Here is a 23,197-nt window from a genome sequence, read left to right as displayed (position 1 = left end):
ATAAGAAAGTTAAAGACATATTTAGATAAATCTAAAGGTTTGTTTTGCCATTTTAGGTCTTTATGATCAGAAGATTTGTTTAGAAAAACCTGTTGAAACCTTAGGGATTTATTTTTCATTGAAAAAACTAGAAACAATAATCAGCCAAGAGAGGGCAAACCTTCTGCATTTATTGCAAACTGATGAATATGGCCTCTCTTTAATATAATGAAAAACTAACTTATGTTGCTTGAAAATATCTTGCTCTAGACTTTGAAGGTAAAAGTACATACATGTACAAACATCAAGACGTAAAAAAAAAAAAAGGATCCAGTTCAGTTTACTCTTAGGGGCATCTGTGGCTGAGTGGTTAGAGCAGCCGTCCTCTAATGCAAGAGTTAGGGGTTTGATTCCACCAGCAGTCACGTGCTGAAGAGTCCCTGGGCAAGACACCAAACCCCTCATTGCCTCTGATATGTGTCCCATTGGTGTATGATTGTGATGAATCACTGATTATTCATTGTAAAGATATAGTAGAGTGCTGAATGAATGGGTAAATGAGAGCACAGGTTGTGTTGTAAAGAGCTTTGAGTATCTCAATAAGATAGTAAAGCGCTATATAAGTACAGTCAATTTATGATTTATATTACCCCAACCAGATCACCACACCAAACAAAAGTAGTATCAGCATCACTTCCAACTGTAGACAAAAAAAATGAGTCTTCTCAAAAATTTATACACATTTTTTGAGACCTGTGGACGTGATTGTCTATATCATGACAGCAAGTGTGCTTAAACAGACCACATGAGTGAGAACCCCCACCACCATCACCACCCCTCTGTTCAGGATGCTGCTTCGTGATCTCAGCAGTGACCATAAGTCACCATCTGCTACACCACAAATATACACTCAGATTCTAGCAGAAGCCCAATTAATAACCATGACTTTTTTATTCTTATAATAAAAACACAATTTTGTTGTTTAAAAAAACCAAAAAACCTTAATCCCTTGAAAATAGTTGATAGAATTAAAAAAAAAAAAAGTAAATTTCAAGTATTTTAAATTCAAAGAATCAGACTTTTTTTTTTCGTTACGAGCATTCAAATGTGCCATTTAATCATCCATAATACACACCAAAACATTTTCTGGTGCACAAAAGACCCCAAGAACAGGATAAAGCCACCATAAGTTTACATTAAACTAAAGTGACTTTCACAACATAAACTAGACCTTATCCCAGGGGGCAAACATGTAACAAATGACCCGACAGATGCACCCATGACAGTGTTCCTGCTCTTGAGCATTGCTGCTTATATTTCCAGTTCACATGGCATGGTTCCACATCATGTGAGGCCTCTTCAGCCAGATTGCTGCTATGGTTTTATTGCAGCCTTGATTAGGTACATGTGACTGACTGGAAACCCCTGCTGGCAACAAGTTAGCGGTTGGAGAAAGGCAGAGATCTTCCAGAGCTCTGGATTGTAACAAGATGCAGTCACAAAGTAAAAGGCGTTCACTGGGAATTTGATTCCTCAGGCCATAAGGAGCAAGGCTAGCCCAACTCACCTCAATTCACACATCAACCACGGTGTTTGTGTAGTAGAAAAAAGGCATTTTCATTTTCTCAGGCAGCTTCAACTACCTCACAGAAGAAAAATGCCTGTCCTGCTTCAGTTACCACAGAAAAACCAGCCAAGCTGAGTTGGCAAGAGAAAATATTGGGGTCTTTTACAGACAAAAATTCTAAGTGGGGGTAAATGGAAATATGACCATTTTCCTGACATAAAAAGCATAACACGTCAAGACTAACTGGTGGTGTTTTCAAGAATAGTTTGGACTCCCCACCACCCCACTTTTTCTGCCCTTGGATTGTTTTTTCAAGGGATGGGGGCAAGAGCTGGAAAGACACGCAGTCCTGATTTGTATCAGTTTTGATGCCAACATAAATTGGTTGGCCAATTTTTCTCTTCCTGTTTCAGGGATCACTGCATAGTAAGACATTAGACATTTACCACATCAGAAAACCATTTAGAGTTTCAGAGTGGGAAAGCCAGGGAAGGTAGGGAGGCTAAAATTAATATGTCTTCCTAAAACAATAAAACACGACTGCTGCATTCTTGGAAATGAAATTGAGTCGAGGGGCTGAGATGCCACATGACTCCTGTGTGGTCCCAACTTCTCCCTCTTTTTTCTGTCTCTCTCCTGGTTCTTCCTGATTCCCTCACATTCTCTCTCCCCTCTTTTGTGGCTCTAAGCCTGTGGAGCTGGCGTAGGCCCTTCCTTTTTACACACCCCAGCGGGGCTTTATAAAGGCTGGGCCGGAGGTCTCGGCAGCCACACACACTCACTGCCTGTGCCTCTGCCTTTTGGTCTTGCTGCAGCTGGTTGTGTCATCCTCTTCAGCCTCCAGGTTGCGTGGATAAAAGATGCAAATGGCATATTGCAGTGCCACAAGTCTTCAGATTATCCTACTGGGCCCCATTCTGATGGCTGTAGGCCTGGCCACTATGAACAACCAAGGTGAGAAGACAATGAACATGGGATATAATTAGTAGTTTGTGGGCAGACTAATGTACATCAGCAGGTAACCTCAACCTGGAAACTCTGACTGTGTGAGCACAGACTGCTGAAGAGAACTTGACCTGCACTGATGCATGATCGTAACTGAGGTTTGTGGATGGGATGGAAACTCTCTGCAGATGAGCAAAACCTTGTGAGAGGATATTTTTGCCTGTGTCAACCTGGTAATACAAACTGTGGATTTGGGTGTTTGTTTTTCCGTTGTTACAGTACTTATTTATTCATTTTTTTCTAAAGGAAAGTTCCTTTTTTTACTTTGCCACAAGATGAATGGACAAATTTCAAGTTAAGTCATTTTGACACTGTAACTTCTGTTCTTGTTGATTTAAAGGTAACATTTAACTCAAAGTGGCAGCGAATGTTTAAAATAACAGTGTGCAATATTTATGTAGAAGATTTGTGAATTTATTCTTTGTCGTCAACTTTTTTTTTATGTGTGTTTGTTTTGGATATATCCACAACATTCATGCACATCTTTCAGCTCTAGTCTGTATATTTGTTTTATTGGATCAGTGCTACATGAACTTGAGAAGGAACCATCCTACTGGGACTCACAAGCAAAGGCAGCGCTGGATGCTGCACTGAAACTCCGTCCTCAAGAGCACCGAGCCAAGAACCTCATCCTTTTTCTTGGTGATGGTAGGTTCTGAGTTCAGCTTGATTTAAAGGAGTGCTTTCCTCATTACTGGTGCAGACAGTGGGACAACTGTAAATGTAGCAAACATTTTTTTTAAAGTTTCCTTGCTTAGGTAGGGTTTGGAATGTGTGAAGAGTAGAGATTTCAAATTTACATGTACAGTATAGATATTAGTTAAGTAAGTAAGTAAAACTTTTTTTACATAGCACTTCTCAAGATAAAAATCACAAAGTGCTTCGACGAAACAAAATAGCAAAAGCACAAAACAAATTAAAGCAAATACAGATTTAAAAAAGATGAGTTTTTAGCTGGCCTTAAAGGAAGCCACTGAGTCCGCTGATCTGAGAGTTTGAGGAAGGGAGTTCCAGAGTCTTGGAGCCACAGAAGAAAAGGCTCTGTCTCCTTTAGTTTTCAGTTTTGTCTGAGGGGACAATCAGCAGGTCTTGATCACAGGACCTCAAAGCCCTGATCGGGGTGAAGGGATGTAAAAGTTCCAAGATGTAAATTGGTATCTGTCCATGCAAAGCTCTCCAAGTCAAAACCAAAACCTTGAAACCCACTCGATAATGAACTGGGAGCCAATGGAGTTGCTTTAGAAGTGGAGTTATATGACAACATTTTGAAGATCCAATCAGGAGTCTAGCAGCAACATTCTGTACAGACTGGAACCGGTCTAGGAAGGTTTTGGTTAAACAAGTGTACAGCGCATTACAAACATCAAGGCGAGACGAAACAAAAGAATGAATTAAGATTTCCAATTCTGGACGAGAAACAGTACGGCTAAGCTTGGCAATATTTCACAGATGGTAGAAACAGGAACAAACTAGACTTGACATGAGTTTCCAGAGTAAAACCTGACTCAAAGGTTATCCTTCTTAAATAGTAAGCCATTGAAAAAAATTGTATGGAACAACAAAATCGGTGGTTAATTTGTGATTCTGCTACATTAAAATGTCTTACAGAACCAAGTTATAAGGGACCAGGGTGGTGTAGAGGGCAGCCGACTTGGGACCTGAAAGTTGCGGTTCGACTCCCAGTCATATGTCACGGTGTCTCTGAGCAAGACACCGAATCCTTAATTGCAACCCACCTGGGTGTATCTCAGGTCCAATGGGTTAAATGCAGCGAACCAATTTCATCATTGTACTGGAACGTACAATGATGACAACATATAGCACTTATAGTTTTTATTAATTTATGCAACTAGGTTAGCCTGTTTCAAATGTTTCTGATGACGTTCAGTTTTTTAGAAAACCTAGGTGCTTTAAATGTTGGTCTCCTGTCAGTGGTGTCCTGGTCATTTCAATAATCAAAAGATATTCAGCAGTACCAAAATATTTCTACGATTGTACTGTTAAAAATAATTTTTCTGCACATGCAATTTCAAGACTGAAAGCTTCCTAGAAGGTACAAAAGATAGCTAGCCTCGAAGCTAATGTAGACAGGTGTTTTAAAATATATTGTTACATGAACAGTCTGTTTAATTGTTACTTATAGTACAATTAATTTGGCCATATATAAACGCACTGGGATTTTGCAAAAATAAATGAATCGCATAAGATGAGATGTAGTAGTTGAATACTAGAGTAGATAGCAACTTATGTTAGCTAACGTTTGTTGCAGTTGTTTTGTCAGAATATAATTCATCCATCCATTTATACATCCATTTTCTTTAACTGCTTTTTTTTTAACGAGTCACAGGTATAATGCATGTCTCCATCAGTCAGAATACAAAGTACAATTAAAAGTTGTGACTAATCAAAACATAACCAAAACAACAGGTCAGGTGTTTATGGTGCAAGTGTCAACAACCGCAGCATTTTGTGACTTCATGACGTCTAGGAGGACATACTACAGTTATATTTTAAGTTTGCAGTGTAATCTCACAGTACTGCTATATCACTTTTACAAGCAATAAGGTTGCACCCAGTGATGGAAACATGTGTCTGCTTTGAATTTAATAAGACAGTTCTAAAATTGCACGAGATTAACTCAGAGCAGTTGCACAAGTAGGTTTTGAACCAGAACCAATTTGCTAATCTCCTTAAATGTATTGATTAGGTTTTTTTTTAACTTTCAAAAATTTGCAAGTCAATTTTATTATGTGCTATTAAATTATTTGGTGAAAGTCTTCTTTGCTGACACATTGCTCCATTTAGTAGTATCTTCATTTGTAATAAGTGTGGAAACAACAGTCCCTTCAAAGTACTGGCATAAACCTTGTGCTTTGCTTGTGCTGTGCATCTCTCATCATTAAAGTATTAAAAACATAATTTATCCCATGAAGTCTTCAGTGCACCTTTGCCATATTTGTTGCTTGGTTGTCTTATCTTTCATTCAATGCCTTAAACAGCGAGAGCCGGAGGGAGACAGTTTACCGGTACATCTGGATTAGATAAAAATTCTATAATGTTGTATTTACAGCTGGTGAAGCATTAGAAGAATCTGTTTAAAGGCAGAAAGATTAAAGAATTGTCTTCCACTTAACTAAAGTATCTGTTTTACATTAAGCATACTTAGTCACGTTTGTGGGTGGTCGGGGTTGAATTTTCTTTGTACATCTCTCTCGTCTGCCTTGCCCAAAAGTCTGACAATAATTTTATGGCTGTGATTTTTAAGTGAAATCTATCACAGCTGTTTTCTTCATCAAAGACTCCTAAAGCCACGGCACGGGCAAAATCCAAGAGTTAAAATACATTTATTAATTGCTAAACATGTGATTCATTTTCTCTAGGAGACTGAGATTAGAAGCAAGATGAAGTAAATGAACTGAATGTCTGTTTGGCTTGACAGGAATGGGCGTGTCCACCGTTTCTGCTGCACGAATCCTGCGAGGTCAGATGGAGGGGGGCTCTGGGGAAGAAACCCTGCTGGCCATGGACACCTTTCCGTATGTGGCCCTCTCCAAGGTGACTTTGAAATCTCAAATTTTAACAGAGTTGATGTAGTGTGGCAGGAGGTGTCATATCAGACCAATCAAGTTAAGTGACCAATTAGTTTCAGACTGGGCTTTTTGATTATGGAAGGGTAGACTGGTGGAAGACAGCATTTGTGAGAATTAAGGAACAAACTACTGTGATGAGTGAGGCTTTACCCAGATATAAGGATCAACGGAGACCAAGACTCAGAATCAGTTTACAGTGTTTATTTACAAAGAGAGCATAATGCAATAAGCCAGACTGGAACCCTGAGGAGCAAAGAGGTGTTTAGATTCCTTGTAGGGTGATAATGATGTTGCAGATTTTCCTTACAATAACCCAAATAGTCCCAGGCGAAGGAGGTGCAGGTGGTATGGGAATTGGTAGGAAGGCGTAAAGGCAGCTGATGAGGTCGCTTGAGGTTCATAGAGGAGGATTCAGGAAAACCGGAGGACATGGAAGGTAACTCACTGGAGGCACGGAGGAAAATACAAATCATTAATGTTTAGTTTTAAACAATAGTAGAAGGCAGGTAATGCTCCAGCGCTGGCTGAATGTCTTCTGAGGCCTTTTCTGCTCCTCATGCTCATCAAGTCAAAGATCCTCAGGTATAGCTAATAAGGATTAGATAAGATAAGATAATTAAAGTCTGACTGTGGGTGCAGGAGCTGGCAGAGCAGAACTCCCACAACTACAAAGGACATGAATAACAAGAAAATTGTAGCAGTTGGAAAAATGTGTAGAAACAGTAAAATAAAATAAAAACAAATGGCACTGTTCCAGCTCTTTTTTGGAGACCAATATTTAAATAATGACAGCTTTTCATTGTCACCCTCACTCAAAACCAAGCAATTTTTATGTGTAGATTTTAGAAACATCTACCAGAATTAATGCATCGAAGGCTAAACTGTTAAGAAAATAAATCTTTGAATGAATATGTGGTTTATGGCCGTTTGGCGAATTACGACAGTGCAACACACGGTGAAAAGAAGAAGTTAGAGGAGAAAGACAGATAGATCCTCTCAAGATGAATTCCCCAACTTAAAGATGGATGGTTTAGGAGGTTTTGTACGTTCTCATTTTTCTCTTTCTTTCCTCTAACATGCTCCATCTTGTTTCTGATTACCCCCTTTGCAGCCTAAGGTCTTAAACCTCACAGTGAAAAAATACTTTAAAAGATTTGGTTAAACTCCATACTTTACCTAAATTGCTGACAAAAAACTATAAACAGTGCACATTGATTTAGGGTCTCATGCAGCTTTCCGAGCAATCATAAGCCCTAAATTATTGTTACTTGAGTAACAAGAGGTTGAGTCTGTATTTATTAGTTGTGGTATTTCTCTCTTAACCTATCATTAGGACAATCTTTATACATTATTTAAAAAAAAATGTTTTTTTAGTTAGCGAGACCTTAGCGATCCTTCTTTGGGAAGAAAGAACAACTTAACATAACTTGAATTGCACTTTCACCCCGTCCTCATTTTTTTTATTGACAGTACACTACAAACCAGTTTGACATACCATTGCTGTAAAATGTCACACCAGAGGCTTTAAATGCAAAACAATGGCACACAAAATGTGTCCAAAAATGTTCTGTTTATGTTTATTGACATGGCTTCACACTTTAAGGTGAAATATTTCCCCAGTTCTATTTATTATGATTTATTAGGCTACAATAATTGCTAAATTCAACAGAAAATATGTGGAAAAATCAACCAAATAAAAAGAAATGAAAATGAAAATGAAAATGGCAGTGTATTTCAAAATAAATGGAGCTGATGAGACAAAGCATTGAAATATTTGCTTGTATACTGTATTAAAATAAACTGAAGTGTAAAGTGTATTTTTTTTTTAATCTTTCCTTTTATCCATTTGAATTTTCCATACATTCATATTTTATTTGTGTGTTTATAAACAAATCAAAGGGGAAGCAAAGTGCAGGACTAATCTGAGACTGAACCCACCATGTACTAATTATCTGTCTTATAATTATGTGTGTTTTTGTTTTCTTTCCACAGACCTACAGTGTGGATAAGCAGGTAGCAGACAGCGCCAGCACAGCTACAGCCTATCACTGTGGGGTGAAGGCCAATGCAAAAACAATAGGACTCAGTGCCAAAGCTGTGGCCTACGAGTGCAACACCACCTTTGGGAACGAGGTCTATTCAGTGTTACGACGTGCTAAAGCACAAGGTAAGAACAAGTGATGACTGAGAGCCGAGGGCGTGCTGAGTAATTATGGAAAGTTCAACCAGCTGAAACTGCATTTTAAAGACATATAATGAGCATAAAATGTGTGGAGCTAAGGAATCTTATGATAAGGATGCTACTACTAATATCTAACAAGGTTGAGTCAGGTTCGCTGGACAGATTCTTCTTTGTGAAATGTTTCGTCTTTTATCCAAGGACTTTGTCAGTCTGAGGTGCTGCAACAAACTCAGTCCTATAAATAGTACCTTCTCATAGTGGATCAGTCAGTTTGCTGGTGACAGCCAAAACTAGTTTTTCACATGCAAAAGGAGGATCATCAGTCTAAAAGATGAAATGTTTCAACAAAGAACCTGCCCAGAGGAACTGACTTAACCTTTATCTACATGGATTATTGAGCATGCATGAGGTCATAGATTTATTTATGCGATCCTGCCTTTAGTGATAGTCATTTTCCTGCATGATCCACCTGGGCTTTAAGACATGTATTTTTCTGTGGTTCTGATGTGAGTGTGTCTCTGGGTTGTCCAGGTAAATCAGTGGGAATAGTGACCACCACCCGTGTCCAGCATGCCTCGCCAGCTGCTGCCTACGCTCACTCTGTCAGCCGCAGCTGGTACAGTGACGCAGATATTCCCTCCAGTGCCCACGGCCACGGATGCGTTGATATCGCCACACAACTGGTCACCAACTTTGACATTGACGTATGACAGAACAATTATTTTGGGGCACCTTTTTTTTTTTTTAAAGCAACAAATGTATTTTCTAAATAACTGAATACAGTGCTTTAATACACAACTGAACAAAAGTTTATCTCCTTTAGCACCGTGTGCTTTTATTAGCTCTTTATGCTGATAAAGAATGTTGCAATATATTCTTGCAGTAGGATACTCATTTCATTAGACCAAGACTCGCGTTTCTAAAGTAACACAACCATTCAAGGACAGTTATGTTGAAAACAACTTTAAAACACATTGCTAAACTATATAAAGCTTTAACTTTATGTTTTTTTTGTCTCTCCATAGTTATAATATAGAAAGTTATAGTCCAATATTTCTAATTTTATGAAATGCTTTGTGCATTATTTTTGTGCATAAGTAGTTTTGCCTCCGTGTTTGCAACACATTAGTAAATAATTTATATTTTGGCAATGTGTAGTCTTAAGAAAAGAAAAAAAAGCACCAAATCATGCTCATTGTGATTTTAGTGTAATGTTTAATGCATTACATAAAAAAGCTTTTTATGAAATTCATACTATAATATTCAAGTGATGAGTTATTAAATCAGTTATATAAATATATATAATATGCAATCAAACAAATCACAGAAGTTTAATTAATACAATATTGCAGAACTGATTGTAATTAACCTGATTGTAGTTTATTAGAAGCAGCTTTTTCACAATGCAGTCTGCAGTTCAGTCCATTTTTTAACCCACTACATGCAATGGACCCAAAAGTAGCACACCTAGAGCAAACATGTCTTGGAAAAATAAAAAAAATCAATGGCACTTTTCTCTTTATATTCACCTTTTCTTTCACGTTCATTTTCTTCTTAGAAATTGTATGTAACGTTTCATTGCAGGCGGAAAAAAACAACAACGCCAATATTGTCTGATGTCTTTCTAAGGTGATTCTGGGAGGAGGAAGGATGTACATGACACCCAAAGGCTCTCCAGACCCCGAGTATCCAACATCCAGCTCTCGCAAGGGGAGCCGCAAAGACAAGAGAAACCTCATTGATGTGTGGCTGAAGGCCAAACCAGTAGGGTTTTTGAACTTATCCTGAAACATTGTAAAAGTAATTTTAGGAACTTCGGCTAACTTCTGTTTGCGTTTCAGAACAAAAAGTCACACTATGTTTGGCACAAGAAGGAATTTGATGAGATCAGTCCTAAAAATACTGACCGTCTTATGGGTGGGTATACAATTCTGTCAACAATGAGAAATATTTATCTGTTAAAAAAAAAAAAAAAAAAAATCAAAGGGTTAGAAACTAAAAGTAGTGCGATATGATTGTTTTTCATCTTTACCGATGGGTCAAAGGGGACATGGTGGTGTTCTATATAGATTTTCTGTTAACTGGACTATCAGTGTCTATTATAAAGTATGTGGCAATGACTCAATGATGCATTCTTTACTGTGATGATGTATATAATCATAACACAGTCTTTATCACTCTGCTATCAACTTCTCCACTGATATGAGTCGTATTTATGTCCTTCTTGGACTGGAGTTTGTCTTTATTGCATCTTTTTAGTTCATAAATTACTTGAGCACTCACGATTTATCTAATTTGTTCTTATGTAGCACCACAGTGTATCATATATGACCTGATATTTTACTTTCTGTGGTTCCAGGTCTTTTTGAGCCCAAGGACATGAGGTTTGAGGTCTTTCGAAACGTCACACGAGATCCATCTATTGTGGAGATGACAGAAAAGGCCATTCAGATCCTCAGGAAGAATCCAAAAGGATACTTTCTGTTCGTAGAAGATGAGTACTAAAAAGATGTTTGCAAAGCCATATAGGGAAATTTGCTTTGCTATATTAGAATGAATACTGTTGAACTGTGCAATCAGTCGTTAAATGAAAAATGTATGCCTAAAATGTTTTGAGCTTTATGGAACTGTCTTTTCTTTTCTGCTGTAGCACGAGGGAGAATTGATCATGGCCACCATGACGGCATCGCCAAACTGGCCCTGACAGAAGCTGTGATGTTTGACCATGCCATTCAGCGAGCTGCACGGCTCACCAGAGAATCGGACACTCTTACAGTGGTGACCGCTGACCACTCTCACGTCTTTACCTTCGGTGGCAACACACCTCGAGGGAACCCCATCTTTGGTACATTTCAAAGCACAAACACTTTGATGCTCATCATATTAAAAGTAGGAAAATAGACTTTTAAAGTGTATTTGGGTTAAAGCCAAATAAGAATAGCTAAAATGCCAAATGTTTTTTTTATGTTAACTGCTTGTTATGCACTTTCATTTTTGTGACAAAGTGTCAGAGAATCAGCATAGTTTGCCTTTACAGAAGAATCCTGCACATAACTAATATTACTGACATTCTCCTACCACGATTCAGGTCTGGCGCCAAAGAATGCCGATGATGAAATGCCTTTCACCAGCATCCTTTATGCCAACGGCCCTGGTTATGTGCACATAAATGGAACCAGAGGGAACATCACAATGGTAGATTACTGTGAGTACAAACTAATGTTTTTCAGATGCATGAACTCCTCTGTGCTGATGTGCATACAGACAGATTTAACTGATGTGGTTATGGCTGACTCATGCCTTTGTTAGTCTGTGACAGCAAAGATGAAACAAGTTGTTTATGGCAGACGCAGTCCTGCCATTTGTTTTGTTCTCTCCACAGAACCCACTAGGTTCATGCAACTGCGTTTAGAAGGCATTTACTTCTTTTTGTGAAACACTGAACTTTCTTTTCTTCTTGTTCTGCATAATTTACCTTCCAGTTTTAATGCAATGACTTTGCATGTTGAGGTATGTCAAACCTGAAAATAAATATGCTCCAAAAGCATATAATAAACTTATTTTAGCCAATTTTTGTATTTTTAATGGACTGACATTATGTTTTTGGAACTGGAAGTTATATTTCATAAGCATATACACTCAACCCTTCTGGCACCTGAGTGGATTTGTTTTGTAAAATATATCCATATGGAGAGGCATGAAGCATTGCAAAAGTCGGCGTCTGCACTCTGATGAATGATACGAGACCAGAAATCAACTGCAACGTTTCAAAAGTAAAAAGCATTAGAGAGTAAATTTTCCAAGACACGTCTACAGCAATTTTCTAGCATCATGGGAAAAAGATTGTATATCTGGAACACATAAAAAGATTGCAATATTTTCATCACAATATTTTATCAGCACTTTATCTCCATGCTGTGCTTGTTTTTCCTAAAAACTCAAACATTGTTTCAGTAAAATTCATCAAAAGAACTTTAGTTTTAAGAATGCTGGAATTGCATTTAATGAGGCCTATTACAGTTCTGTTAAACACTATTTCATGAGCCAAACAATCAACTGAAAAAAAAACAAAAACATGTATGAGTTAAAGTAATCCAGTTATCTGTATAATATCTTAAGTGATACCATTAAAGAGCATAAAAAGCCAAGATTTTTTGCTGTAATACAGTACAGATGTTTGTTTGTTTTTTTCATATTAAAAATCCATCCTTCCATTATCTTTACCCGCTTGTTTCTTTTCGGGTCGCCGAGGTCACTGGTTCCCATGTCCAGCAATCATTGTGCGAGAGGCGGGGCACACCTTGGACAGGTCTCCAGTCCATCACAGGGACACATAGAGACAAACGAGACAAACACCCATTCACTCTCTTACTCACACCTAGGCACAATTTAGAGTTACCAATAACATGCATGTTGTTGGTCTGTGGGAGGAAACCAGAATACAGTAGTCCCTTGTTTATCATGGGTGTTAGGTCATTTTGAGCGGGAATACAGTGGAGGCTTACTGAGAGAAAACTACAAAATGGCGGCGCCTGTCTGAAGTATTCTATTTTTTCCTTAACTTTTTACTGTACAGTACTGTATCCAGTACTATCCCAATCACATGAGTAATATTAAAGTTGACAGTCATGTGTCGTACACTTTTTTCTGTACAACATTATGGACTGTATGTTCCCAAACCATGATAGAGCGAGTTCGTCAAAGTCAAACCGTGAAGTAGCGAGGGACTACTGTACCCAGAGAAAACCCAAGCAGGCACGGAGAGAACATGCAAACTCCACCCAGAAAGGCCCCGAGCCGGGATTTGATCCAGCAACCTTCTCATTGAGAGGCAACAACTCTACCAACTGAGCCATCGTGGCACCCATATTCAAATATCTTATTTTCATTCTGTTGAGTGTGTGATATCAGTAAAAGTATTCTAGGTTGACACATTGTTTTGTTCATATAGTTACAACTTACCAGTACTTTCTAAATGTCCCTCTTTGTAGACGATGAGGAGTACATGCAGCAGGCTGCTGTCCCGCTGGATGCTGAGACGCATGGAGGAGAGGATGTAACCATCTACGCTAAAGGCCCGATGGCTCACCTGTTTCATGGGGTGAAGGAGCAGAACTACGTAGCTCACGTCATGGCCTACGCCGCCTGTTTGGAGCCATACAGAAACTGCCCTCCTCACCCACACAGCCGCTCATCAACTGAATGTTTGAACGCACATTTAAGCCTTCTATGTGGCATGCTTGGACTACTCTTGTTTTGTAGATGACCCCAGTAAACACACACACACTAAAAACTATGCACTAAACACTCATGGTGTGTATGAGAACAGGCTGGCGAACTGAAAATCCAGGTTTTAACACTGACAGTGCTGTAGTTGTTACCAAAACAACCTACTCAGAGATGTCACTCACATACACAAAGTTGCAGGTTACCAAGTCCGCATTAAATTGAACATTTGCCTAAAATAACTTTAAGCAAACAAGCAGACCCGGGGAAAGTTCCTCTCCAGTGTTTGGACTCGGTGGCAGGACAGTGGTGCTTGACTGTGACTGTACAAATGGAAAAAATGAAAATAATGGTAAATGAAACCTAAACTATGAACAGTTTTGTTTCTGCTACATTATTAAATGACCTTTCACAAGCTCAAAAAGGCTCTTTTTCTCTGCCTTACACAAATAAAGAGCATAGTTGTGGGGTTTTTTGTGTGTGTTTTTGACATTTTACACTCAAATGTCTTATGCTGAACCGTTATTAAATGTACTAAATGTGTCCTGTTTAAATTGCAAATGAAAACATTTTGTAAGTGAGTTGTAAGTGCAGTTTGAATGTATTTTTATACCTTTTTTTCTCAGATTTATAGATATAAACATCCAGCTTTTCTGATGAGTCTCTTTGTTTTTATTTTATAGTTTTTTTCAAGGTAATATCCAATTTGTGGATTCCTTGGTTTAGAACAGAATTAATGGGTCTGATAATTTATACATTTTCCATACAGAATTTCTTAACTTCTGTTAAAAAATAAACTCAGTATGGTTTAGTTGAGATTTGTCAGATATAATAATAACAAAGAGAAGCATCTGGCCTCCTTTGTGACACCTTAACATCTAGATATTGACAGATAATAATTTAAGAGATCTTGGCAACGATCATTCATGGTCCACTATAATTATACACATGTGAAATAATATGACAGTTTTTAATATGAACCACATTCATACAGAAAACAACCAATGAAAGCAAAATGACTGTCAGTTTAAAAAGATGTCCTTCAGATGTCTTACCTTACCTTTCAAATCAGAGGTTTTAAGGATCTATAAAAGCATCACAGTACTTAAACTAAAGGCACTTGGACTCCTATTTTTCTTTATTCTTAAATATATGTGCCGTCTGTTATGAAACAAAAAAAAACTTGATTACACCAAACCAAACTATAATCTGATGACTGGAATCCTCACTTGCATAATTCTAAATGCTTAATCTTACAAAAATACAAATAAATCTGTTTCTTTATTCTTCATTTTAGCTACACCAAAGTCTATGTAAAAGTGCTGAAGATTTCAAACTCCACTCATGAACAGATTCACCTGCACGCAGTAATGCACATTAAATTATTTTTTCCACAAATAGTTGTTTAGAAACAGAGAACTTTCAATCAGAGGAAAATGAATTGAAGTGACACTGCAATCCAGTTATGGACTGTACAAAACATCATATGCGTCATTAGCCCATCAAACTACAATGTTTTATGGTAACTATAAAAACTAATGATTAATAATATTTAGAATTCACCAGCCAGTGTTCTAATGTATGCACTAAGGATTACCCAGAACTAATGTGCACAGAGATAAATGCAGATAATAGATTTATTGTATCGTATTTAGGTTTAATGAGTAACACTTTCAATTCCACAGAATTCTGTCTGGAAAAATTACGTTTATAGATTTCTGTGTTCTAAAATACTATTTTATTTATTTTTTGTCTGCTTCCTTCTTAGGGGGTTGCCAGGGGTGATTCTAGAATTGGCCCTTTAGGGGTGATTAGGGGGTGGGGGACATACTGGTGTATGTGTGTGTGTGTGTGTGGGGGGGGGGGTATCTGGGGGTCTTCCCACATAAAATTTTGAATAAAGTTAATTCAATTTCCTGCATTCTGGTGCATTTTAACAGGTTTTTAAACATCTACATTTACCTAAACACTCGATTTAATAACTAGTTTAGAGAACTCGACACAACAAGAAGTAGCGCTAAGCTAGCGGCGAGCAATGCAGATGTACTAGCTAATATGCTACAGACGTAGCATTCTGCTTTACATTACACAACCTAATAAATGCTTTGTACAAAATCAGTTTAGTGTTAACTGATCATAGCAAAGATTAAACTTGTGCAATCAGAAGTAGCAACAGTTATATCTACATTTGAAAACACACACAAAACAAAGCACAACTAGCTTTAAGCATTCACCTTTAATTTTACCATTAAGTATATAATGTAATTATGACAAAAATTTAAGATTTACTTGCAGTGACCTTCATAAAGACGAACATGTGGAACTTCCTGTTTATCACTGTTGTATCCAGCTGCGCAATGAGGTCGGCTGAAGGGCTTAATCCATCTTTGACATTTTTCCAAACTTCGTTTAGGTTTAGGAAACTGAAAAAAACCTGTATTGCATCATCAAAATGCCCAGGGTAACGCTGTCTGAATTACATGTTCTTCGCTGACAACATTTCACCATTTTTTTCTGATGATTTTTCACAGAATCCCTCTGACCGCAAAGCGTTCGAAATGCAAAACCCGGACAGTGTTGTCAAAGAAAAAGGGGGCGCAGCTCTGCAGGTGAGGAGTGTTTCACTTCAGGGACAATTTGAGAAAGCTGACTGGTCAGTTGCTGACAGGCCTGCTGGGTCCGATTGATTAACAGGTGGCGTTGAGGATCCAACTCGTGCAAAAAAAAAAAAAAAGATAATCAGATTTTACTGGCCTGTTTAAGAGTGTCATAAATTTATTTCATATCTATTCCAAATGTATTCAATATTTTGGTGAATCTAAGGTTTGAGACCTAAGTTTCCCTACAAAATCCCAATGATGGTTTCTTTATTTTTCAGGGGTGCTGAGTTAAAATTTAGGTGTGCTTGAGCACCTCCAAAAAGAGGCTAAAATTTCCACTGGTGGTTGCCACAATGAACTGACTTGCACAAAGACTAGACAATTGATTTTACTCTGAATGTATTTCCTGACGCAACCACAGACCACTGAGCTACCACAGACCTCTTTGTGGAGCAGAGAGCTGCCATCTAGGGTGCCTGGTAGAGCAGATGGTGGGGGTTAAGAGCTTTGCTCAAGGGCCCAGAGTGGGGCTAATGAAGGCGGAGGAGGTGTGGGTGCTTCACCTTTCCAACCCACATTTTGATGTTGTTGGTCCGGGGAGTCTAACCAGCGAACTTCACAGGCTCGCCTTCTCCAATCTCTGTGCCACCTCTCCCACCTTGCATGTCCTAAAAGACATTATTTCATGAAAATTAAAATACAATTAGAAAGTAAAACATGATTGCAGTACAGCTAAATGTTAGTAATAATAGTATTTTAATGAACAAGTGGGATGTATCTGCCTACAGTTTCCACTATTCTACCATCTACTGAGTCTTCACAGGCTATAAAAACTCCCATTATTCACCATCTCATTGCATTTAATTAGTGCATTGAGAACTTAGAGCCTACATTTATTAGAATATCCATGCACAATTTGTCACCTCTTCTATTTTAGTGAGTGTGCTGTCACATTTTCTTATGCACATTCTGGCCCTAACAACGATGTGCCCTTTGCTCCTGCTGCAGCTATAAAAAAAACTTGCACAGTTTAGTAAACGCACATGTAGGCAGCACAATGGCAAAGACACACAAGCTCGTTTTCACTGGATTCTTGATATTCATCGCAGTGCAGTGGACTTGGTGCATATCAGGTAAGAATTCTCTTCATATCGCTGCTGCTAAATATCATCCATCCATTTTCTTTAACCTCGTTTTAAGTGTCATGGGGGAGCTGGTGCCTTTATCTCCAGCAGTCCCTGTGCAAGAGGCACCATACACCCTGGACAGGTTGCTAGTTCATCACTGGGCCACGTAGAGACAAACGACACAATGATTCACTTTTACTCCCACCTAGAGATAATTTAGTTGCCAATTAAATTGGCATGCACATTTTTGGTTTGTGAAGAAACAGGAACACAAAGTAAACACATATGTGCACGGGGAGAACATGCAAACTCCACAAAGAAAGGCCAGGAGGCTCTCCTGCAACCCTTTCACTGTAAGACAACAGTTCAGACCACTTCATCACCGTGCCACCACATCTCTATTAATTATCAGTTTGAACTAAAACGTTGCTTTAAGATGATAAGGAAATTTTAAAGACAAGTGGTAGAAAATTTTCTAAAACTGGTTAAAAACATTTGCTAACTAAAATCGCAAACTTGAACTGCAACATATACCTTCTCCACTGTTACATTTCAGTGATTTTTTTTTCCTGATCATTTTAATACTGCTTACTTCTACATTTTACATTTGTTGGTTTAAACGATGGAAGACTTGACCATTTTATCCTCACGTGGATCACGTGCAATCATTGATTTTTCTAGTTGTCACCATCTTCATGCATTTGTCTTGCTCGTAGATGATGAGCGCCATGCTAGTTACTGGAACAACAAAGGGAAGCAGGCTCTTCACACTGCTCTGAATATTCAGCCTAATCTGCACCGAGCCAAAAACCTCATCCTTTTCCTCGGGGACGGTGAGTTTTTCCTACATTAGAGAAATGTATTTAACTCGTCAAGTATTTACCCAAGTTCTTTTATTCAGAGGGGAAAAAAGCTTGAAAGTGTAAGATTTCAGCGGTTTAACCCCAGAAATGAAAATTAATTAATTAATTAATTAAAATAAAATGAAGTGGGAGGGGATGGAAAAGGGACACTTCTCTGGTATTAGTAAAAACAAACGAAAATAGATTTTTGCTGGGTAAAAAAGCTGAATAACAATTTTAATCTTGGCTTTTTATGAAACTTGCCAGTGTCCACGTCACTTTGTGGGATTGAAGAGCTTTACTGACCAGTGATCTGCACACATTCATGTTCAGAGGGAGTCCACTCCCTCTGAACATGCTGAATGCAGCATGTTTCAGGTTTTATCAGTGTTTGAGATTGATCAGTAAAATGTAATCACTCCATAATTGGCCCGTTTATGATGTTTATGACAACAAATCAAAGTCCTTCCAGTAAATGACCCTGTTTATACATCACGGGGGTAGGGAGTGCATGTGTCCTCAAACATCACCAGGTTTTTGTAATTTGTATATATTTTTTTCACTTTATGTAAACTTTATATACAGATGCACAATAAAAAATACATTAGTGTTTTATCTAGAGGGGAGCCAACTGCATGAGTATTTTATTAAAGACAACACAACTTCTGATGATGATTGCTGGACAAATGCTACTGAACTTTAATGAATATCACGAGGTTCAGCTCAATGACAGAATTATGATTTTTCTCCCCTTTACCTCTCAGGTATGGGTGTAGCAACAGTGACTGCTGCCAGGATCCTGAAAGGCCAGTTGGCAAATCATTCAGGAGAGGAGAGCAGTTTAGTCATGGATACCTTCCCTCGCCTGGCACTGTCAAAGGTCAGCACACTCAGACGCCACAGACTGCTCAGTAAAATGCCATTAATGATTTCACGCATGTCCTCAAGGTGAAGAAAACCATTAAACAATGGTAACCATTAACGGCTGTAAAAAGGGAACACACTGTGTCATAACATAAGTAAGAACCTCTGGTAACATTGGTGTGCTGACTACTTTTTTGTAATAATGTAAACTACTATTTATTATTTTGTTGATGTAGACACCAGTTGGAAAATTGCTACCTATCTATTATAATATTATACTAGAATGAAATAAACCTTGAAAATACTAAGATATTTTAGTTTTTTTAATAACTTTTTGTATATTTTATTTTGTTCCTTTATAGATTAATGGCATGCAATAAATTATTAACCCTGCATGGTAAGGGCTGTTGGGTTATTATCAAAAATAATGTTTACATTGTTTTTCACAGAGTTGATGACTCTAGTTTGAGTCTTGAGTCAGGGTGTAACACAAGCCATCTTTAGGTTTTACTAAACATGAAAAAAAAAATGTAAAAACTGTTAGATGTTTTTTTTTTTTTTCCTCTCTTTACAACTAGTTGACCAAATGACCAAGACTTACTAACAGACAAATTACTTAAGCTGTCTTTCAGCTTGCCAAAAAATGCCTTCCTGTCAGAATCACAAGAAACTTGAAGGGGAACTTAATACATATTAATACAGATTTTTTTAATTTAATTTAATTTAATTTTTTTATAAATCTAAATTAGCTCATTCTTTTGAAAAGTCATTTTTAACCAAACAGCAAAGATTTTCCAGTTTCACTGTCATAAGTCATTCAGTGTCATTTAAACAAGGCAAAACAAAACAAGGCAACAACTAGACAGATTTAAGATTTAAAATTTAAGGTATCATTTTAAGTCTTCACAAATCCCTACCCTTAAAGTTACCTTCATTCTTAACGGGTAAATAAACTCAAATTTGTGAAGCTTGTAAGAGTTGACGGTACCATTTTAAAAAGTCCAGCTTTTCTAACCACAATTGAGTTAATGCCCTTTTGTATGAAAAAATGCTGGCAAATAATTTAAATAATAAATTCTAATGTGGCAGATGTGTTTGTCTACGTTTGGTCCCTGCAGACATACAACGTGGACCAGCAGATGCCAGACAGCGCTGGCACAGCAACAGCGTACTTATGTGGTGTCAAAGCCAACTATGGCACCATCGGCGTCTCGGCTTCCGCTCCAAGGGACGATTGTAAAGCTTCTCGTGGCAACGAGGTCACATCTGTTCTGCACCGTGCCAAGAAAGCAGGTAGGCTCCCCATCGACAACGCCTTGTCAACATACTCGAACCCCCACTGTTCTGTGATTGTTCATCAGGGGAAGTCTTTCTGAAAAAACAAATAATATGACAGCCCAGATGGCTTTGAACTGAATTATTTTTACAGCAAATTCACTCCGAGGACATTTTGCATTATTACGTACACAGTTCTTATGTTTCCATTGTGACAAAACAAGTATTATTTGTTTTGTTCAGGTAAATCAGTTGGAATTGTCACAACTACAAGAGTGCAGCATGCCTCTCCGTCAGCAAACTATGCACACTCTGCTAACAGAGACTGGTATTCCGACTCTGACCTCACATCTGAAGCCGTCCAAAATGGCTGCCGGGACATTGCCTATCAGCTGGTTCACAACACAGAGATAGATGTAAGTCTTTGTATGTGGATCACTCCTTAGTCTCTTGAGTCAGAAAACCTCCAGAAATATGTTTAAGAAGCTAAATTACAACTTCTATACTTTACTCTTAGTTGTTTTTGTTTTTTTTTTTACTTCAGAGAATACACTAGTTTTAAATGCAAAGGGATAGTGTACAGATGAATAAAAACACTTTTATCATCACTTTCAATGCAGGTCATTCTTGGTGGAGGTCGTCGATATATGTTTCCCAGAACCATGCAAGACCCTGAATATCCAGATGAGAAAGGAGGACGAAAAGATGGACAGAATCTTGTTGAGGAGTGGGCAAAAAACAAAAAGGTAAATGCATTGGCACGCAAATTCCTGTTTAGACTTTGAATTAGTGTTAATGTCTCTCCTACATCACTTTTCTGGTCTGTTTACTGTGTATGAACATCATTTCTAATGTTTTTGCTGTTTGTTGCTGTTCATGGTACACAGCGAGCTAAATATGTTTGGAACAAAACTGAATTTGATGCTGTCAATGCTGAACAGACAGACTTCCTGCTGGGTAAGAACCTACATTTTCACATGGCAAATTGACATAAAATGATTTTTAGAACTTAGTCTTGCAACTTTCTTTCTTTTTATCCCCTTTCCTTTAGGTCTGTTTGAGCCAAAAGACTGCCGATATGAGTTGGAGCGTGATCAGACCATGGACCCGTCACTTACAGAGATGACAGAGAAGGCAATTAAGATTCTTAGCAAGAATCCTAAAGGATTTTTCCTGTTTGTGGAAGATAAGTTTATTTCTACAATGCAATACTTTTTTGAGGGGTGTTGGTGCTGCACTGTCTTAGAAGATTTAGTGAAAATATAAAATGCAGCAGTTTGGCGTAGTTCGTTGTAGCAGTTTTGTGCTCTGAATGCTACATTTTTTATATTTTAACTGTTAGATTTGACTTAAACTAACATTAAATAGTTTGCATTTAACACTTAATACCACTTTTAAAATTACTTTAATGCTAGAATTTGCATTAGTTTTACCAAAAGATCTAATCAGTGTTTTTTCCACACACATTTTTTTTTTCCTGCAAAGGAGTGCTTTTGATGCTTATCTGTTCGTGTTCTTGTTTGTCTTCAAGGGGGAGGATTGATCATGGTCATCATGCCGGGCAGGCCAAAAAGGCTCTACATGAAGCTGTAGAGTTCGATATTGCAATTGGGCGAGCAGCTGAACTCACAAGTGAACTGGACACAATGACTGTTGTCACTGCTGACCACTCGCATGTGTTTGCTTTTGGAGGGCATTCTGCCAGAGGAAACTCTGTTTTTGGTAAAAATGCACTTTGAGAAAAATGATTCTGGTTGATTGATGCATAAAACAAAAGAATTTGAATGGATTTTAGTGTGATAATCTATGTGTCCTGTGGTTCTTAGGGGTGTCTCGTGGTTTGGCTGAGGACAAGAAGCACTTCACCACTGCTGTGTATGGAAACGGACCAGGATATCAGATTGTCAATGGAAACCGTCCTGATATGAATGAGTCAATTTCATGTATGCAAACTTTGATCTTCTCGGTAAAAAAAAAAAAAAAAAAAAGTTGTAATGTAACAGCACCATCTAATGGACAGACAAAATACTTTATGCACACACACTAACCAGAAGTAATGTCATGTTTTAAAATAACACAAAAAGCTCTCACATTATGACAGAATGTTTCCTACTTTCAAGTGATTTGTGTGTAATTGTTAGAAACAATGACCCCAAAAATGCTACATTTTTTTCCACACATTTTATTTTATTTTATGTTTTTGCATGTCTGTCTGAAATCTCTAATAAATCTAATATATATGTTCTTCTATCTCACTTTGCAACAGCAACGGATAACTACCGCCAGCAGGCTCCTGTCCCTATCGACTCAGAAACCCACGGTATAGAGGATGTGGCTATCTTTGCCAAAGGACCAATGTCACACCTTTTCCATGGAGTTCAAGAACAAAGCTACATTGCACATGCCATGGCTTATGCTGCCTGCATAGAACCCTACGAAAACTGTGAGCTACCTGATCATGCAGGAGCATTTCACCCCAGCCTTGTTCTTCTTCTACTGGGCCTCTTCCTTACCCTCTCTGCCTGAGATTAGAGTCCCAGTATTTCACCAGATGATGGATTAACTTCCTGATGTTTCACTTTGACTGAAATATGAATTATTGTTAAAGAGTTGTGGATTTATTTAGGAATATTTTTCTTTAAAGCAAAACATGAATTACTCCTAAACGTGCTGTAAATAATTTAAGTATTATATACTGTATATGAACAAGTTTGACATCACTGCCATTCCAAGACATTTACATTTGTGCAATTGTAGCAATGTGCCTTTTAACACTGTAATAAATGTATATGTCTAAAAAAAGACTGGAATAAATTATATATATGTACTTTGTATATACAGTATATATACTATATATATATATATATATATGTGTGTGTGTGTGTGTGTGTGTGTGTGCGTGTGTGCGTGTGTGCGTGTGCGCGTGTGTGTGTAATAAAC

At 37.9% G+C, this 23,197-nt stretch overlaps 2 protein-coding genes across 3 annotated transcripts; both read left to right on the top strand.

The window, feature by feature from the left end:
* Positions 1 to 2,347: 2,347 nt before the first annotated feature.
* On the top strand, positions 2,348 to 13,665 carry alpi.1 (alkaline phosphatase, intestinal, tandem duplicate 1). Of its 2 annotated transcripts, XM_037674569.1 has the most exons (12): positions 2,348 to 2,500; positions 2,562 to 2,564; positions 3,074 to 3,199; positions 5,991 to 6,106; positions 8,134 to 8,308; positions 8,855 to 9,027; positions 9,953 to 10,087; positions 10,165 to 10,240; positions 10,683 to 10,817; positions 10,977 to 11,168; positions 11,412 to 11,528; positions 13,315 to 13,665. In XM_037674569.1, exons 1-12 carry the CDS (start codon positions 2,407 to 2,409, stop codon positions 13,587 to 13,589), a joined length of 1,617 nt encoding a protein of 538 aa, XP_037530497.1. In that variant the 5' UTR covers positions 2,348 to 2,406; the 3' UTR covers positions 13,590 to 13,665. The 2 variants fall into 2 exon arrangements, with proteins under 2 accessions (XP_037530497.1, XP_037530496.1); XM_037674568.1 differs by lacking the exon at positions 2,562 to 2,564.
* A 3,511-nt stretch (positions 13,666 to 17,176) lies between these two features.
* Positions 17,177 to 22,982, top strand: alpi.2 (alkaline phosphatase, intestinal, tandem duplicate 2). Its single transcript, XM_037674567.1, has 11 exons — positions 17,177 to 17,282; positions 17,993 to 18,109; positions 18,883 to 18,998; positions 20,101 to 20,275; positions 20,501 to 20,673; positions 20,878 to 21,003; positions 21,145 to 21,214; positions 21,309 to 21,443; positions 21,788 to 21,979; positions 22,084 to 22,200; positions 22,524 to 22,982. The coding sequence occupies exons 1-11, from the start codon at positions 17,207 to 17,209 to the stop codon at positions 22,781 to 22,783; spliced, it is 1,557 nt and encodes a 518-aa protein (XP_037530495.1). The 5' UTR covers positions 17,177 to 17,206; the 3' UTR covers positions 22,784 to 22,982.
* The last annotated feature ends 215 nt before the right edge of the window (positions 22,983 to 23,197 follow it).

Source organism: Nematolebias whitei, chromosome 3 (genome assembly GCF_014905685.2).
Source record: "Nematolebias whitei isolate Nwh7 chromosome 3, NemWhi1, whole genome shotgun sequence".
NCBI lineage: Eukaryota > Metazoa > Chordata > Actinopteri > Cyprinodontiformes > Rivulidae > Nematolebias > Nematolebias whitei.
This window is presented reverse-complemented; position numbering and strand designations above follow the sequence as displayed.